The 20645-nt window shown below is 42.4% G+C and overlaps 1 protein-coding gene across 4 annotated transcripts in view; it reads left to right on the plus strand.

Annotated features, from left to right (window-relative positions):
- Positions 1 to 20645, plus strand: part of LOC308082817 (sodium channel protein type 8 subunit alpha-like) — a gene marked incomplete at both ends in the record, with an annotated part of 120421 nt that overhangs the window by 35124 nt on the left and 64652 nt on the right. For 3 of the 4 annotated variants that reach the window (XM_080424841.1, XM_080424840.1, XM_080424839.1), the window contains 5 exons: positions 6825 to 6916; positions 12026 to 12247; positions 12599 to 12662; positions 14541 to 14682; positions 17228 to 17434. In XM_080424841.1, the coding sequence (XP_080280967.1) occupies positions 6825 to 6916; positions 12026 to 12247; positions 12599 to 12662; positions 14541 to 14682; positions 17228 to 17434 (727 nt within the window). Of the gene's footprint in view, positions 1 to 5333; positions 5426 to 6824; positions 6917 to 12025; positions 12248 to 12598; positions 12663 to 14540; positions 14683 to 17227; positions 17435 to 20645 lie in introns of all 4 variants that reach the window. The other variant, XM_080424842.1, reaches the window with a different exon arrangement.

The following is a 20645-nucleotide window of genomic DNA, read 5'->3' on the forward strand; positions in this document are numbered from 1 at the left end:
CATCTCCTTAAGTACACGCCCATCTCCTTAAGTACACGCCCATCTCCTTAAGTACACGCCCATCTCCTTCCACCATTTAAATGTCTGTTTCCTCAAGGCAACACAATAAATATTCATTGCCGGATGGTGCATTCTAAAAGCCAGATTCATTGGCTATTTCTGGTGCGCAACGGAACATGAATTATGCATAATATGCTGAAATATCATTACTAAGAATTTAAAGGGAAATGTAGCTGTTTTTATTAATGTTTTTTTTACCTAAATCCCTTTTTTTCTGATGTGACATTAAACATGCTGTTTTTGTTAATTTTTTTTAACCTAAATCCCTTTTTTTCTGATGTGACATTAAACATGCTGTTTTTGTTATTTTATTTTTTACCTAAATCCCTTTTTTTCTGATGTGACATTAAACATGCTGTTTTTGTTATTTTTTTTTAACCTAAATCCCTTTTTTTCTGATGTGACATTAAACATGCTGTTTTTGCATCTTCGATGCATTTTCCGCCACGGGTGTACATTTCCACGGGTGTACATTTCCACGGGTGTACATTTCCACGGATGTAGCTGCATTTCCACATTGTGTGAGAAACACTCAGAAGACATACTGTACTGTAGATTATTTTGCCTCATGCATCAGAACAATGGGATTTAGATTCAAAATCTGTGAAGTTTCCCTTTAAACATTAGTCATTTTTTCCCTTCTTTTTCTTTTCGTAAATCATCTTATTAAAGCAGCACCATGTAGTCTGGGGTATCAGTGGGGTATCAGTGGGGTATCAGTGGGGTATCAGTGGCCACTTTGGACACAAATAACATGGCAGTCAACGTCTTTGCCATTACTCAAGAGTCTCTGCAGGCGAGGACGCGCTGTGATTGGCCAGTCTTCACTTTGACTGGCATTTCTGCCTTGGTGCATTGGCAAATGCCAGGATGAAACTAATTGTCTCCCCTATACATAGTAATACAGTCAAGCCCCTAGCAGGGACCCCCTGAGTCTATACATAGTAATACAGTCAAGCCCCTAGCAGGGACCCCCTGAGTCTATACATAGTAATACAGTCAGGCCCCTAGCAGGGACCCCCTGAGTCTATACATAGTAATACAGTCAGGCCCCTAGCAGGGACCCCCTGAGTCTATACATAGTAATACAGTCAGGCCCCTAGCAGGGACCCCCCTGAGTCTATACATAGTAACACAGTCAGGCCCCTAGCAGGGACCCCCCTGAGTCTATACATAGTAATACAGTCAGGCCCCTAGCAGGGACCCCCCTGAGTCTATACATAGTAATACAGTCAAGCCCCTAGCAGGGACCCCCTGAGTCTATACATAGTAACACAGTCAAGCCCCTAGCAGGGACCCCCTGAGTCTATCCACATGTTTCCTTGGGCATTGTGGGCATCACTTCTTGTCGATTTGATCGCTGATACCTGTTCAAATCGACAGGAAGTGATGCCCACAACGCCCTAGGAAACTTGTGGATACATTAATGGAAGGATGATTGTTATTGCTTAAACATGTAACTTTATCATTTTGGGGGACATAATATGCTATATAGTTGTTAAAAAGTGACATAGTGCTGCTTTAATGTCATTATCCTTTCATAATTATGTTACGTACAACATGCCCTTGTAGATTATTTACCCGCTGAACTTAACACATCGGGTGCCAGAATTTTATAATAACAGATTACGTTCGGTGCCAGAAATCTCACCGTCTGCAACGCCGCGCTGTTTAGAGCTGTGGACTCCACGGCGAGCACACGTACGTAAACAATGTAGGCTATGCGTGCACAGTAGAGATGCGCGGATGGGTTTTTTTGTCACCCAAATCCGCGTTAACAAGTTCATTATCCATCCGCCATCCACCCGCGGTACTTATATCATCCTATTTATAGATCCGCACCAACCGCACCAAATAATTGTTATTTTCCTGATGTTAGTTTTCTTATAAACAGTGTTACTCACCACTGTCGCGATGCAGTGACTGTATACAATCCACAACCATGGTAACAACAAGCGAACGTCTTCATTAAGTTACTTTCGCTTTCAACCACTTTGTTGCCATGTCGGCTTTTTATAAGCTTTTTATAAGCGACTTTTAATATAATAAACTTTATTTATATAGCACCTTTCATGACATAAATGCAGCTCAAAGTGCTTTACAGAAAAAGAAAGAAAAAGTGAAAACAAAACACAGAGCAAAAACAATGCTCTGTCTCTTGTTTTCATAGACCTGGCTACTTATTTCTCTCGCAACCTGGCAACACTGGCTGCCTTCAAAGCAACATGTCGTGAGCGGCTATTTTGTGCCTGGTGTAAAATGACGTAATATTAAAATACTACAAACGCACACACGGTGAAATGTAGTGCTTTTTAAAAGCTATTATAGGCCTATAGATTGATATCATTAATTTAATTCCCGCATTATTTCACCCGCGGTTTATCCAATATGAATTAATAATTATATTTGATTGACCCAAATCCACCCAAACTGCGGTTAACTGCGGCAACCGCGGCTAAAACCGCGATCCGCGCATCTCTAGTGCACAGCAATGGACGGTCCTGGCTAAAGCCTGGAACAACAACATGTCTCAGGCGAGTCACCATTGCGGAGCGATCGCGCATCAAGAATGACTCGTTTTGCCGACTGTAAAAAGTTAAGGAGATACAGAGGTTTTTAGCAAGGAGATAGAATGGAAGCGGATGGGAGTCCGATTTTTGGGCACGGTGATCCATCTGTCCCTTACTTCTTAGAGTGTTCATGGGTGATTCCAGTGCTGCTCCAGCCCCCCCCCCCCCCCGTGTAAAAAAACTAAAAAACAACAAAAAGACTGAAAACACAGTTTGAAAAGTGTTTGGCACCCGATGTGTTAATATATATCTATGTATATATATATATATATATATATATATATATATAATATATATGTTAAGTGCAAATTGTCCATATAAAAAGATATTCACTTGTTTTCTTAATAAAATAAAATGATGTTGTCTGAACCGTAGATATAGAAACCTAGACACCTCATTGGTCTCTGCAGTTCATTGGAGCGACCTGTATCACGGCCGCCATTTTGGAGAAGGCAAGCTTATCCCGTAAAAAATATCCCGTTATATTTTTATACAACTAGATTCTGCCAAGTCCCGGAAAAGACACGTTGTGATTGGCCAGTAGTCAGGAAGCTTGCCTTCTCCAAAATGGCGTCCGAGATACAGACGCCTCAGAGCCGGGGGAGGCGTCTACCTTTATATGTCTCTATGGTCTGAACTACTAGAGTACAACCTTTCTGTCATTTTCTTTTTTTTTACTTATTCATGGTCTTTAGCAGTTTTTACTGTCACATCCTATCAGTAAAGACTCCTGCCTCCATTAAGAGCCTGACTGCTGCGGCCGATAGAGCGGACATTAACATTATTAGACTTTTAAAGGCATCGGTACTTGTTATTATGCAGCCGATGTTTAACCACTTTAAACCTGGCGTCTCAATGTCCCAATGTCAACATTTTTCAAAAACAATCTTCAAAAATAGCAGATGTACAAGCTCACACCACATAACACTTGAACATGGATTCCCCCACAGTTCTGTACTAGGCCTTGTACATTTTCAATTATAGAATAGGCAGAAAAGAGCCCCATCTACAATATTTTTCCTGCCAAATGTTTGCCCCCAGATCAGGGATGCGAGGGTTCAAGTGGTTAAACAAAACATAACATCGGTCAAATGAAACTAAAGATGGTCAAACCTTTGGTAATCGGTCACCTATAGGACTGTCCCACAAAACTGGGAACCCCCAACATCTGGCATTGGTCGGGCTCTTTAGTCCCCTTTTCCACCGAAAGAACATTTGGTTCTAGAACCGGTTCCGTTCTAGATTCTTGGAACCTTGATGCTGTCACAGAGCCGTGCCTGCGTTTCCACACGTTTTAAGCAGAACCATCGTAACTGGGGGGGGGGGGGCGGGGCATAGCTGAACCGTTAGAGAGCCCCCGCCCGGGGAGCAGGAGTCCCAACCAGTGTTGATTTTGACAGCAAATTTTGATGTAGTTTTAGTCATAGTCTTTTGAATAAAATTCCATTTAGTTTTAGTCATATTTTAGTCATCTGAAATGTTTTAGTTTATGTCTAGTTTTAGTCGACTAAATATCATGAGATATTAGTCGTCTAAATCTACAGTTGATTTAGTCGACTAACATTTATTTTGGCGGTGTCTTGATGGCGTCATAATGGCTGATTTTACTCTTGGTTGCATGCTGAAAATAGCAGATCTACAAGCTCACAACGCGTCGCAGCGCGACGCGTTGTGAGCTTGTAGATCTGCTATTTTCAGAGCGTAACACCCGAGCGCAACCAAACCTAAAATGGCTTGTCTTTTAGTTCTACTGGATCTCTTCTCCACTAGATCCCTCACTAACATGTTAGTGTAGTTTTTATTTGTTGTCTTAGTTTTCGCATCTTCGTTTTTATTTAGTTTTCGTCAGTGAAAAAAGGTAGTTGATTAAAAGTTTTTCGTCATAGTTTTAGCCGATGAAATCAACACTGGTCCCAACTTCAGTTGCCCCGGGTACGAGTCCAGGCCTGGTCAGCAATGTGTCGAGTGTGATGACCAGGTCAAAGTGTCGCAGTTACAGTTTCCCTTTTCTTTTCTTTTTATCATTTTTCTCTTGCTTTTGCCATTGTTTATATCGCATCTACATGTAGAATAGTGACACGCCCACTTTGGTTGCCAGTTCAGGGCAAGATTACAAAAACAAGCATTCATTTGGTTCCAGTTCTGAACCAATTCATTTTTAGTGGAAACACTCTGAACTGTGAAAAAAGATCGGAACCGGTTCAAACCCTGGTTGGAAAAGGCACCGGTTCAAACTGGTGGAAAAGGAACCGGTTCAAACTGGTGGAAAAGGAACCGGTTTTAAACTGGTGGAAGAGGAACCGGTTCAAACTGGTGGAAAAGGAACCGGTTTTAAACTGGTGGAAAAGGAACCGGTTTTAAACTGGTGGAAAAGGAACCGGTTCAAACTGGTGGAAAAGGAACCGGTTTTAAACTGGTGGAAAAGGAACCGGTTCAAACTGGTGGAAAAGGGGCCCATCCATCATGGTGTGTTTGTGTTCCCATCTCAATGCAGCAGGGGTTACGTTACCCCTGCTTTATGAATTATGAGCCATGAGCTCACATTGGGGAAACAGCGCCCCCTTTAGCAGGGGGGGGGGGGGACTGTTTCCCCAATGTGAGCTCATGGCGGAAAGATGAAATAAAAAGAAAACATCTTTCTGTCTTTTCTTTGTGTCCGGGGGACGGCTGCTGAGTTGTAACCCTGTCTGATCCACCTTGCAGGTATATAACAGAGTTTGTAAACCTAGGCAATGTGTCAGCCCTGCGTACGTTCAGGGTTCTGAGGGCTTTGAAAACAATTTCTGTTATCCCAGGTAAGGCTGTCCTATTAGGTGTCTGTGTCTCCCGGGTGGGGCGAGTCGCGGGGTTGATGTTAGGTGTGGTTTTCGTATTTGTTTTTTTGTTTTCTCCCCCCTTCCTTCTCCTTTAGCCTGGAATCCAGACGGAGGCGCTCGTTCAGCGTTTACTTTAGTTTTTTTTTTCACTTTGCTTCTCCGTCTGGCTATCATCCTGTTTGAGCCGGATTTACAAACGTCACCAAATACGTAAGCAAGCCGAGGCTGTGAAGCCTACGGGCCGGGCAGGCTGTGAAGCCTACGGGCCAGGCAGCCTACGGGCCAGGCAGCCTACGGGCCAGGCAGGCACCATTGACGCACATGGGAGGCACAACTGGAACCGGAAGTTCAATGAAATACATTGGAGTCAATGGGAGCCGGCTGGACCAGCTTGTGAACAAACACTATTTCTGAACGATTACGTCCTTTGTCAGATAATGGGTTCAGGAATATAAAAGAAGACATATCACAGGTTGTTTTCTAATCATTTGTTTTTCGATGTATCATCTTATTGAGGCATCTAAACGGCGGCATGTATCGTGTCTGACACAGCAGTATCGCAAGATTTGATTGTCCGGCTGTCAATGACCGACAGTCTTGCGATACTTTGGCACAAAGTACTCTTTAGATACCTCAATAAAATGATACCGTTTACACATCGAAAAGCAACAGCAGTAAACAATGTGTGATACGTCTTCTATTATTTTCTTGGGCCGAGTATTTTACAAAGGTTGCAGTCGTTCAGAAATAGTGTTTGTTTATAAGCTGGTCCACCTGGCTCCTATTGACTCCAATGTATTCCACCACGTTCTCGGCTGCAGTTTGACGGCTGGAATTGCTAGATCGCGAAAATGACGTAGATGACCGTACCTTCGTTTTAATTACCTTGAAGCACGTCAGGAAGTGACTCGAATTTCACCTCAGAAGGCTCTGTCCCGCCCCACCCTCACAGGACCTTTACATTGGAAGCCACCGGTCCCGCCCCGCACCACAGACCAATCAGAAGCTGCGGCTCCATGGGTGCCCGTCCCGCCCTGCGCCGCCCCTTTGGAAATAGCATGATTTCCAGACTGAGAAGGGAAGTGTGAGAAAAAAAACAATAATCAGCCGAATGGAGCGAATCAGTGTGGATCCCAGGCTACTTGTCCTTCTTCCTACACCTCTCTCCTTCCCTTTCGTTTCTCTTCCCGCCGGGCGGACAGGCGTTCTATATCTTCCTCCCCCTATACGTACGTTGGTCTTCGATGGTGGTGCTGGTGTGGTGCTCTTCTTGCACGCATAACTGTAAACGTGCGTGTCTGTGCGTGGTAACGTGGTTGTGCGTTGTGGTGTGTGTCATGGGGTTTCTGTCCTGTGTGTCATCCTACCTTGTTTACAGATATGTAACAGAGTTTGTGGACCTTGGAAATGTCTCGGCGCTGAGAACGTTCAGGGTTCTCCGAGCATTGAAAACTATTTCTGTCATTCCAGGTGAGACTCCCATTTAAACACTAAGGCTGACCTTTTCTCTTTCCTTTGTATTAACCTTATCCTTTATTTATGTTACTTTTAAAGAAAGAGGATGCCTCTGGAAGAGCATTATTATGTTTTCCTCCTTTCAACAATCAAAAATGGTAGCAATACATTTTTGATAGGCTTATTGCAGACTACTGGCAGTCTTGTGGGGTTTAAGTGTTTCTGGAGCCAGACTGATGTGGACAAACCAGGTTAAACGACATACCTGAACGTTTCTGTCTCATTATGATTGAAATGATATGAAACACAGTGTGATTAGATTGGAGATGCATTAGATTTTAAATAAAGAATACAGTCTCTGTTGGGTGTAAACCTCATCATGTCCAAAACTCTAACGGTTCAGGATTCAAATTCTCAAAAGTGGCAAAAGTAGCAGATCTACGTACAAGCTCAAAACACAGATCTACGTACAAGCTCAAAACACAGATCTACGTACAAGCTCAAAACACAGATCTACGTACAAGCTCAAAACACAGATATACAAGCTCAAAACACAGATCTACAAGCTCAAAACACAGATCTACGTACAAGCTCAAAACACAGATCTACGTACAAGCTCAAAACACAGATCTACGTACAAGCTCAAAACACAGATCTACAAGCTACAAAACACAGATCTACGTACAAGCTCAAAACACAGATCTACAAGCTCAAAACACAGATCTACAAGCTCAAAACACAGATCTACGTACAAGCTCAAAACACAGATCTACAAGCTACAAAACACAGATCTACGTACAAGCTCAAAACACAGATCTACAAGCTCAAAACACAGATCTACGTACAAGCTCAAAACACAGATCTACAAGCTACAAAACACAGATCTACGTACAAGCTCAAAACACAGATCTACGTACAAGCTCAAAACACAGATCTACGAGCTCAAAACACAGATCTACAGTACGTACAAGCTCAAAACACAGATCTACAAGCTCAAAACACACGCTGCTTTTGATGCTTCTGTGTGACGCTGTAGTGTGATCAAGCAGGGCGTTTATTTACGCAAAGACACAGAAAGTTTGAATTTGAAGGTAAGGGGTTTCTGCCCGACAACAATGATATATATTACACTGTAAAACAACATAGATGGACTAAGCAACGAGTTGGAACCCAACAGCTTTAAAGATGTTCTATACCTTTAAACATCAGATCACTGAAATAATGATTTTAAAGATGTTCATGATCATGTGAGAGCATTTTATTCAGCTCATATCCTTCGATTTAAAAAAACAGGCCATTTAATTCCCTGAGACTGCCAAAGCCTCATTTGACGAGACGTTTTTTATGCTGCATGAAGCTTTGAAACACCTGCTTTTAAAAGTTTGGCTTTTAAGGGGCTTTTTTTTTTCCTTTTGGTTTTGATTCTGAGTTCTTGGGATTGAGGCCTGGATCTGATCTATGTGAAGATCTGTGTCCATCATGGGAGTGGAAGGAAGGAAGGAAGGAAGCAAGGAAGGAAGGAAGGAAGGGAGGGAGGCACATGAAACAAGGACTGAATAATAAAGTATACGTAGGTCAGAGAGCCTCAAGGAATATTCTTTGGGGATTTCAATATGTAGCACAAGGGCATCTTATACGATTGCGCCATTGGACGTATTTGCATTCTGTAATGCAGGGAACAGCATAGGTTGACGCACGCACACATGCACACACGCACTCACGCACTCACACACACACTCTCACACACACACACACTCACACACTTACGCACTCACCAGTGTTGATTTTGACAGCAAATTCTGATTTAGTTTTAGTCATAGTCTTTTGAATAAAATTCCATTTAGTTTTAGGATTTTTTTTGTCATCTGATTTTTTTTAGTTTTTGTCTAGTTTTAGTCGACTAAATATCATAAGATTATAGTCGACTAAATCTACAGTTTTAGACGACTAAAATGTATTTTGGCGGTGCCTTCGATGGCTGATTTTACACTTGGTTGCATGCTGAAAATAGCCGATCTACAAGCTCACAATGCGTCACAGTGCGACGCGTTGTGAGCTTGTAGATCTGCTATGTTCAGAGCGCAACACCCGAGCACAACCAACCATAAAATGACTTGTCTTTTAGTTCTACTGGATCTCTTCTCCACTAGATCCCTCACTAACATTTTGGTCTAGTTTTTATTTGTTGACGGAATTGTCAATTATATTGAGTCTCAGTTTTAGTCATCGTGGCTTAGTTTTTCTCTCACTCACACACACACACACACACACACACACACACACACACACACACACACACACACACACACACACACACACACACACACACACACACACACACACACACACACACACATGCATCCTGATGCATCCACATGCCCGCACACATCCTATAGTGCGTGATGTGTTGTGTATGAATTATACAGTACAGTACAGTACAGTACAGTACAGCACAGCACAGCACAGTACAGTACAGTACAGTACAGCTCAGATGTAGCTGTGGGCTAACGCAGCCTGAAGGCTGCAGGGCCAACACCCAGCCAGCCAGCCAGCCAGCAGTGGGGATGTGGGGAGCACCCAGCACACAGCACTGCACCAGAGGAGGGGGAGGAGGGAGGAGAAGGGAGGAGAAGGGAGGATAGAGGATGTGCCTGGGATGGAGATGGGAGAACGCTTCTTCTTCAGTTTGAAAAGCAAAAAAAAGTCACGATCACACACACACACACACACACACACACACACACACACACACACACACACACACACACACACACACACACACACACACACACACACACACACACACGCACACAGAGTCAATTCCTTCAGCCTTGGCGTTTAAATGACCCTGCATGCCACCTCTCATTGCCCTCCTCCTCGCCTGTCCTCTCTCTTCTTCTACCTCTTTATTTCCTGCTCCTCCTCTTCTCCCCCTGACTGAGCCTGAGCCCCCCACCCCCCCCCCCCCCCCCCGCGCTGTGCCTCGCCGCTATGTTTGTGGTGCTCTGCTGTGTGTCTGTTTGATGTGTTCAGCATACAGTAAATACAGTACAATATATCTGTCTATCAGGTGAGAGAGAGAGAGAGAGAGAGAGAGAGAGAGAGGCCTTTTGGGATGTTCCTTAAGATGGATGCGATACTCTAATGTAATGTAATGTGCATTGGTTCTCAAAGTTGGGGTCTGGGGACCCCCAGGGGGTCCTTGGGGGGATACCAGGGGGTCCCCAGCAAAATGTGTTAATATAGCTTCACAATCATTTTGACCCACTTTTTATACTTTTATACTTACACCGAGTGCAGCGCTACGAGCTTGTAGATCTGCTATTTCTTTTTTTTTAATTGTGATATTTTTTTTTTGCGGCCAAATACATATCATTTTGCGGGTCCTTGACGTGAAAAAGTTTTGAGAACCAGTGATGTAATAATGCTCCTTTCTCTCTGCTGGAGAGCCCGTCCCGGAGCCTCATCTCCAGTGGGAAGACGAAGAGGGCGAATCTGTGTTAAGCCCCGATTTATAGGATCTAATGCACAGCGAAAATAGCAGAGCTATAAAGCTGGCGATGTGACGCGTTGTGAGCTTATAGGTCTCTGCCATTTGCGGTTGTGCAACACCTCCGCACGACGGAGTATAACTCTATAAGCATCAAAGCATTGCAGAGAAAATCCCATTTGGTCGAAATGAATTACCATTAATTTCAACAAAAGTTCCCGCCTCACATTCCGCAGACCCCACAAGGGGGCAGCATCGTGCTCTGTGTCCATCTGAAGGAGAAACATCCCATACGGCCACTTTATACGTTATATATATATATTGTGGTGTTTATGTGTTCTGTATGAAATAACTATCTCTGTTTGTTCTGTGTGTGTGTGTGTGTATAATATGATGACCCCCCCCCCCCCCCCCCCACCCCCCCAAGGTCCCCAGGGCTCCAATAACTCCCAGGGGACCCCCAGGGGTCCTTGGGGGGGCCCCACTTTGAGCACCTCTGCAGTTACCATCTGAGCTTATGCTTTTGTGTAGTGCACATGCTTTGTGTGTGTGTGTGTGTGTGTGTGTGTGTGTGTGTGTGTGTGTGTGTGTGTGTGTGTGTGTGTGTGTGTGTGTGTGTGTGTGTGTGTGTGTGTGTGTGTGTGGATGGACAGGTTTTGGGTCTGTGTACATTGTATTGTATATGTTGTACTTTGTAGATGTATTTTTGTATACGTAAGCGTCTGTGTGTATGTGTGTGTGTGCGTGCGTGCGTGTCTGTCTATGTCAGTGGTGGAAAGTAATTAAGTACATTTACTCAAGAACTGTACTGTAGTACAATTTTGAGGTACTTTTACTTTAATTGAGTATTGCACTTTTTACTCCCACTGCAGTTATTTGACTGTTTTAGAAAGTGTCTATAGTTGCTTTGTAGATTTAGGTTATCATTACAAAAGGAAATACATTAACCACTATAAGCCCTATTTTTACTTCATTTGAATATAGCTGATCTAGACGATCTACAAGCTCACAATGCGTTGTGCATTGTGATGCGTTGTGAGCTTGTAAGCTATATTCAAAGGAGTGTTGATGCATTAAGACAAAAGGACGACTGTCAGTATATTTAGATAGCAGTAACCCTAACCCTAACACTGTGCATCATGACAGAGTATGTCTATCATGTGCTTAATGCTACCTTAACCACTCAAGCCCCGCCTTCCAGGGGAGCTGTGGTCCGATCAGGGCAAAGACTCTGAGACGGAACACAACGCCAACACAAAGCTAACGGCCCATCGGCTGTTTGATCCCCCACTACAACAGAAAAACACAAAAGACATTAGTACGGAGCCCTGAGCGAATCTGGTCAACCATATAAGATTTAAGTGGTTAAAGGGATATTTCACTTTTTTTTAAAGTTGTTTGATTCAGTATTTAGATATTTGATATTCATTTCATCAAACACACGGTTAAAGTGGAGGTTCGGAAGTCACAACGGGGTTTGTATGAGGAAGGGGCCGTGTGCGATAAAATGAATATCGAATATCCCAAATACTGAATCAAGCAACGAACTGGATGTGCGCAACCCACTGTTAACTCTATAGTAGTCTGAGTATCTCTCTCCGCCTCGTGGTGTCTGTACGTTACGCTGTGCCCAGGGCTGAAGACCATTGTGGGAGCTCTGATCCAGTCTGTCAAGAAGCTGGCCGACGTGATGATCCTGACAGTGTTCTGTCTCGGTGTCTTCGCACTGATCGGACTGCAGCTCTTCATGGGCAACCTGCGGCACAAGTGTGTCTTTTGGCCCATCAACATGACGGAGCAGTACCTCCCCAACGGCAGCAGGGGCTTCGACTGGAACTCCTACATCAACAACGACAGTGAGTACCGCACAACTTCAACTTCTTTCATTGGTGTTTTTCGATCCCCAGGGGGTTGTGGTTCTATGCCTTAACCCTAACCTCACAAACACTATGCCTAACCTTAACCCTAACCCTACAGAAAATAGGCCCGAACCGTACCTCAGGTATTGCGTAACAGGGTGAGGCATGCGTTACCTATTTGCATCGTTCCCAACTTGCATCGTTCCCTCCCCGAGTGGTCTAGTAGATTGAGATATGCCCCACCCAGAAACGTTATAACAAGAATATTCTCCAAGTCTTGAGAGTCTTGTTATATCCGACTGCTCAGATAATACACTGAGTAACTGTGTTTTGTTTGTTTGTTTTCAGGCAATTTCTACTTCATCCCTGGCATCATTGATGCGTTACTGTGTGGAAACAGCAGCGACTCTGGGTAAATACAGCTCTATACATTACTGTACAATACATACATAGTTAGTAAGCATTGCCGAGCCATGTGGCCCATAGGGCAGGAACCTGTCTCCTGTTTATATAGCGTGAGAATGCTTGATGTACAAGTACACCCCCTGGACCTGATGTACAAGTACACCCCCTGGACGTGATGTACAAGTACACCCCCTGGACCTGATGTACAAGTACACCCCCTGGACGTGATGTACAAGTACACCCCCTGGACCTGATGTACAAGTACACCCCCTGGACGTGATGCCAGTATGTCACAGGGACTTATCCCCAATCCGGTGGCTGCCTGTCAATAGAGGGCGCTAGTGTGCCGCACCACCTCTAGATCTTCCTTGAATAAATAGTATTACTTTCAAATGTATTCTATATAGATTTTAAATGATCAAACAAACAAGGTAAATATGATTAATTACTTGTGAGTAAAATGTATAATCTGCCATAAAATGTAGATACAAAACGTTCTACGTTGTCTAAACTTAATGCTGTGTGCAGCGCAGAAATCTTTACCATTCACTCGCCATGTTTTGCGCCTGTGTAGTTCACTCTTTAATGCAAATGAACGCAGGTCTGCAGCGCCCAGCGCATAGATATCTATACATAGAACTGTACTGACTGCAGCACATAGATATCTATACACATAGAACTGCACTGACTGACATAGATATCTATACACATAGAACTGCACTGACTGACATAGATATCTATACACAAATAACTGCACTGACTGCAGCACATATACATCTATACACATAGAACTGCACTGACTGACATATATATCTATACACATAGAACTGCACTGACTGGCATAGACATCTATACACAAAGAACTGCACTGACTGGCATAGACATCTATACACATAGAACTGCACTGACTGACATAGATATCTATACACATAGAACTGCACTGACTGACATAGATATCTATACACATAGAACTGCACTGACTGACATAGATATCTATACACATAGAACTGCACTGACTGACATAGATATCTATACACAAAGAACTGCACTGACTGCAGCACATAGATATCTATACACATAGAACTGCACTGACTGGCATAGATATCTATACACATAGAACTGCACTGACTGCTGCTGCTCATTCCACCCGCTGAGCTTTACTTTCTATGCCTGTTGTCTATGCTGACTGAGTTATGCTTCGATGCGCGACAGTATCGTCGAGCTACAAGCCCACAACGTGTTGCGGAAGCGACTTGTTGTGGGTTTGTAGATCGACGTGCGATACTGTCGTGCGTCGAAGTATAAACCGGGTATGAAAAGAACCTCAACCTCAACCTCAAGTTCTCAACCGATTTACACGCGGTTTGGTTTGTACGATACAGGATTAAGAATGCTGATTTACATACCAAAATGCTTACGTAGATTGCAAACATAATATTCTTTGAGACACACATAACGGTATTTTGGGGCGTGGACGAATCCGCCATTCCTTCACCGGGTGAAACAACACAGCTTTCACCATTGGAATTGCATCACAGAATGTACACATTGTTACATTTTGTGGGTTTGTTTTGCATAACAACTTATGACTAAGACAGTTTATGACTGACTAAGTGTAGTTATAATGTGCATGTTCCGCTGCACTTACAGTTTAATACTTCATAAACCTTGTTGTAAGTTGTGATGCATGTTATGAAGCCCAATAAGTGCATCATAATGCATTATAAATGCAACTATAATGCATTATAAACCCGACCTTTAAGTAAAGTGTTACAGAGTTAAATGACACAGAGGACACTTTACTGAGTGGGACCACGTATAGTCTACAAACAAAAGCACAGAACTCGTTCATTAAAGGGTCTGTTTGCTGTGTTTTCTCTTGCAGGCGGTGTCCTGAAGGCTTCATGTGTATGAAAGCAGGAAGGAACCCCAACTACGGTTACACCAGTTTCGACAGCTTCGGCTGGGCTTTCCTCACGCTGTTCCGCCTGATGACCCAAGACTTCTGGGAGAATCTCTACATGCTGGTAAAGCTCCTTTCATCTCACCCTCCGTCTCTTATGCCGACGCTCGCCGTATGACGCCGGCGCTCGCCGGAAAATTGGCGAATCGTCAAGCTCACAACTGGTTGCATCGCGACCGGTGTTGATTTCGTCGACTAAAACTATGACGAAAAATGTTCGTCGACTACCGTTTTTCACTGACGAAAACTAAATAAAATACTATTCTATGGTGACTAAAAGACTAAATATGTTGAACATTTCGTCAACAAATAAAAAGGACTAAAATGTTATGGAGGGACGAGTGGAGAAGAGATCCAGTGGAACTAAAAGACAAGTCGTTTTATGTTTGGTTGCTCTCGAGCGTTGCGCTCTGAAAATGGCAGATCTACAAGCTCACAACGCGTCGCGCTGCGACGCGTTGTGAGCTTGTAGATTGGCTATTTTCAGCATGCAACCAAGTGTAAAAATCAAATCAGCCTGTACGCCGCCATCAATGCCCCGCTAGAATATGTTTAGTCGACTAAATCAACTGTAGATTTAGTCGACTAAAACATATTCTGGCGGGATAAAAAAAAACTAGACTAACAGTAAAACATTTCAGATGACTAAAATATGACAAACTAAATGGAATTTTATTCAAAAGACTATGACTAAAACTAAATCAAAAATTTGCTGTGTGAACCAAGTGACACCGTCTTATGAAGTCTAGATCAGGCTTGGGTGTTGGTATTATAGTGTCTGATTTACTGACCCATTTTGTTCCAGTCGATAAATGACTTGCAAACGGAGCCATATTGTACAGAATATAATTCCACACTAACCTTGTGCTGTGATGATAAAGTCAGTGCTCAGTTTCATGTAAAAGTCCGGAATTAAAAATTTACTTGAGTAAAAGTACAAAGGTATTGGTATCAAAATGTACTTAAAGTAACAAAAGTAAAAGTACTAGAATGTTTGAAAATAGCAGATCTACAAGCTCACAACGCGTCGCGATGTGACGCGTTGTGAGCTTGTAGATCGGCTATTATCAGGTATAAAACAGCACTAAAGTGGTTAATGTATTTTTTTTTATGTAATAATTTATGTCTGCAAAGTAACTAGTAACTAAAGTTTTCAAATAATTGTAGTGGAGTAATAGTACAATATTTGGTATATAAAGTATAGACAATTGGAAATACTCCAGTAAAGTAAAAGTACCTCAAAATTGTACAAGTACAGTACTTGAGTAAACTGACTGTGAGAGGCTGTGAATAATCTCCCCTTCCTTTTCATTTAACGAACAGGGCCAACATACTGTTATCAGCCATACTACTACTGTACTACATAACATACTGTTATCAGCCATACTACTACTGTACTACATAACATACTGTTATCAGCCATATTACACCCAGATACATATACATATAACATACTGTTATCAGCCATATTACACCCAGATACATACACATACAACATACTGTTATCAGCCATACTACTACTGTACTACATAACATACTGTTATCAGCCATATTACACCCAGATACATATACATATAACATACTGTTATCAGCCATATTACACCCAGATACATACACATACAACATACTGTTATCAGCCATACTACTACTGTACTACATAACATACTGTTATCAGCCATATTGCACCCAGAAGAGCCTGAATCCTCACACACACACACACACACACACACACACACACACACACACACACACACACACACACACACACACACACACATGAAAACCCATCGCTCCGGTGACTTTGGTACTAAATCCGTTCACACAAAGGGTGTTACTTTATCTATATGTCATCCTTTACGTAGCGGCACATATTTACATAAAGAAGAGCTGGAAGGTGGACACAGTGCAGAGAGAAGTGTCTGTTCTGTAAAGGATGACTTATGTGCTGCAGGGAGGCTGTGAAATGCTTCCTGCAATTCTCTGTGGAGCTTCCAAAGGGAAAAAAGGCACATGCGGTACAATGCAAGAATGCAGCTGCAGTGTGTGTGTGTGTGTGTGTGTGTGTGTGTGTGTGTGTGTGTGTGTGTGTGTGTGTGTGTGTGTGTGTGTGTGTGTGTGTGTGTGTGTGTGTGTGTGTGTGTGTGTGTGTGTGTGTGTGTGTGCGTGTGTGTGTGTGTGTGTGTGCGTGTGGAGAGAGAGAGGTGGGTAGAGAGAGAGAGAGGGGAGGGGAGGAGGGACCTGGTTATACTGTGAGCACAACACTGGCACAAAAGACATACAGTATGAATAACACTGTCACAACCCTACAGTCATCTAGATCGGTGGTTCACAACCTTTTACATCTCAAGGACCCCCATATATAATTGCCATTATAGCCTAAAATAGCCACAAGTCCCCTGAAAAGACACAGTTACCCCCCTATTCACCCCTGATTAGCCTTTGTTTGAATTTACACTATGTCACACCTACTACCATGTCACACCTGGCAAATGTCAGGCCACTCTCTCCATGGAAGGGTGTGGATTTCCCACAGATTTGCCCTTAAATTGCCAATGGCAGGCCTGTCACATCTTCTGACGTTTAATGGTTTTCTCTCGGCCGCCGTGCAGACTCTCCGGGCGGCAGGGAAGACCTACATGATCTTCTTCGTGTTGGTGATCTTCGTGGGATCCTTCTACCTGGTCAACCTGATCCTGGCCGTAGTGGCCATGGCCTATGAGGAGCAGAACCAGGCCACCATGGAGGAGGCGGAGCAGAAAGAGGCCAAGTTCAAGGAGATGTTGGAGCAACTGAAGAGACAGCAGGAGGAGACGCAGGTCAGTCACGCATGCAGGAGCTTCCCCAGTGATGTCTTATTATTATTATTACACGCTATATCGCTGTTCTCGGGCGGGAACCTTGGATCTACTAAGTTTCTACTTTTTTTTTTTTTTTTTTTTTTCATTCAATGCCCCACTTCATCATACAAGTGTGTCAAAGCAAGCAAAAAGTAGTGCAAATAGCCGATCTACAAGCTCACAATGTGTCACAATGTGTCGCATTGTGAGCTTGTAGATCTGCTAATTTCACTATTTATGTGTAAATCTTCGTTTACACATCTTGAAAAGTAAGATTTTTTGGGACATACAAGGTTTCCTCCCGACAGACACGATAATATCATTTTTACACAACTTGATTCTGATCAATCACTGGATTCAGTTTGACTGTTATTTATCAATAATGAGTAGTTCACCCAAATGATAGTCTCACAAAAAAGATTTAGTTTTTTTTAGATTTAGATTTTGCAGTCTAATACGAATGAAATAAATAAATGATGTCAAAATAAATAAGAGTGCCCCCCCCCCCCCCCCAAGTCCATTTTAGAATAATAAAAATAAATGTTAAAATGATTAAAAATACTTATTTAATAGAACCTGAACCGACTTATGCATCGTAAGTAATTAATAATGAAGAATTAACATTATTCCCGCACGTGCGTGTTGATTGTTATATAGAGACTGGAACTACACCTCCTGAATGTTATATAGAGTCTGGAACTACACCTCCTGAATGTTATATAGAGTCTGGAACTACACCTCCTGAATGTTATATAGAGTCTAGAACTACACCTCCTGAATGTTATATAGAGTCTAGAACTACACCTCCTGAATGTTATATAGAGTCTAGAACTACACCTCCTGAATGTTATATAGAGTCTGGAACTACACCTCCTGAATGTTATATAGAGTCTGGAACTACACCTCCTGAATGTTATATAGAGTCTAGAACTACACCTCCTGAATGTTATATAGAGTCTGGAACTACACCTCCTGAATGTTATATAGAGTCTAGAACTACACCTCCTGAATGTTATATAGAGTCTAGAACTACACCTCCTGAATGTTATATAGAGTCTGGAACTACACCTCCTGAATGTTATATAGAGTCTAGAACTACACCTCCTGAATGTTATATAGAGTCTGGAACTACACCTCCTGTTATATAGAGTCTGGAACTACACCTCCTGAATGTTATATAGAGTCTGGAACTACACCTCCTGAATGTTATATAGAGTCTGGAACTACACCTCCTGAATGTTATATAGAGTCTGGAACTACACCTCCTGAATGTTATATAGAGTCTGGAACTACACCTCCCGAAATCCGAGAGAGGAAGCTGGCACTTCCGTTCACGAAAATATATTTTAAAATATCTTTACATTTTATTTTTGAATTTCCGTTTCTGCTAAGCACCAAGCTATATACTTAAATGATTAATATTAGGATATATTTGCCAGACTGTAAAGACGAAACGGAAGTGGGGAGGCGGCTTCACATCCGCTTTACATTTTAATCATGATCAGAGCTTCCGAGTCCCAGACTGTATTACTGGAAACATTTGAAAATTGTGGGAGGCAACAGTCTGGCCACGCGAGACTACCCAAATAATGACTTGTTTTCTATCAATTACACACCCCATGAAGCCTTGAATTCATGGAGATTGTTTTACAAAGAGCTTTGTATGTTTGTTGCTGAAGTTGAAGGCAGCTCAACTTAATGTAGCTTTGTATCTTCATGTAGCTGGCTTCCATAGAAAATGAATGGTAGCATGTAGCTTTGTGTCTTCATGTCTCTGGCTTCCATAGAAAATGAATGGTAGCATGTAGCTTTGTATCTTCATGTCTCTGGCTTCCATAGAAAATGAATGTTAGCATGTAGCTTTGTGTCTTCATGTCTCTGGCTTCCATAGAAAATGAATGGTAGCATGTAGCTTTGTATCTTCATGTAACTGGCTTCCATAGAAAATGAATGTTAGCATGTAGCTTTGTGTCTTCATGTAACTGGCTTCCATATAAAATGAATGGTAGCATGTAGCTTTGTGTCTTCATGTAGCTGGCTTCCATAGAAAATGAATGGTAGCATGTAGCTTTGTGTCTTCATGTAGCTGGCTTCCATATAAAATGAATGGTAGCATGTAGCTTTGTGTCTTCATGTAACTGGCTTCCATAGAAAATGAATGGTAGCATGTAGCTTTGTGTCTTCATGTAGCTGGCTTCCATAGAAAATGAATGGTAGCATGTAGCTTTGTATCTTCATGTAGCTGGCTTCCATAGAAAATGAATGGTAGCATGTAGCTTTGTATCTTCATGTCTCTGGCTTCCATATAAAATGAATGGTAGCATGTAGCTTTGTGTCTTCATGTTGCTGGCTTCCATAGAAAATGAATGGTAGCATGTAGCTTAGTATCTTCATGTAGCTGGCTTCCTTACAAAAAATAATGGTAGCATAGCTTTGTATCTTCATGTCTCTGGCTTCCATAGAAAATGAATGGTAGCATGTAGCTTTGTGTCTTCATGTCGCTGGCCTCCATTGAAAATGAATGGTAGCATGTAGCTTTGTGTCTTCATGTAGCTGGCTTCCATAGAAAATGAATGGTAGCATGTAGCTTTGTGTCTTCATGTAGCTGGCTTCCATAGAAAATGAATGGTAGCATGTAGCTTTGTGTCTTCATGTAACTGGCTTCCATAGAAAATGAATGGTAGCATGTAGCTTTGTGTCTTCATGTAGCTGGCTTCCATAGAAAATGAATGGTAGCATGTAGCTTTGTATCTTCATGTAGCTGGCTTCCATAGAAAATGAATGGTAGCATGTAGCTTTGTATCTTCATGTTGCTGGCTTCCATAGAAAATGAATGGTAGCATGTAGCTTTGTGTCTTCATGTAACTGGCTTCCATAGAAAATGAATGGTAGCATGTAGCTTTGTGTCTTCATGTAACTGGCTTCCATAGAAAATGAATGGTAGCATGTAGCTTTGTGTCTTCATGTAACTGGCTTCCATAGAAAATGAATGGTAGCATGTAGCTTTGTGTCTTCATGTAGCTGGCTTCCATAGAAAATGAATGGTAGCATGTAGCTTTGTATCTTCATGTAGCTGGCTTCCATAGAAAATGAATGGTAGCATGTAGCTTTGTATCTTCATGTTGCTGGCTTCCATAGAAAATGAATGGTAGCATGTAGCTTAGTATCTTCATGTCTCTGGCTTCCATAT

The sequence above is a fragment of the Gymnoscopelus braueri genome (genome assembly GCF_963280865.1).
Source record: "Gymnoscopelus braueri genome assembly, chromosome: 3".
Taxonomy (NCBI): domain Eukaryota; kingdom Metazoa; phylum Chordata; class Actinopteri; order Myctophiformes; family Myctophidae; genus Gymnoscopelus; species Gymnoscopelus braueri.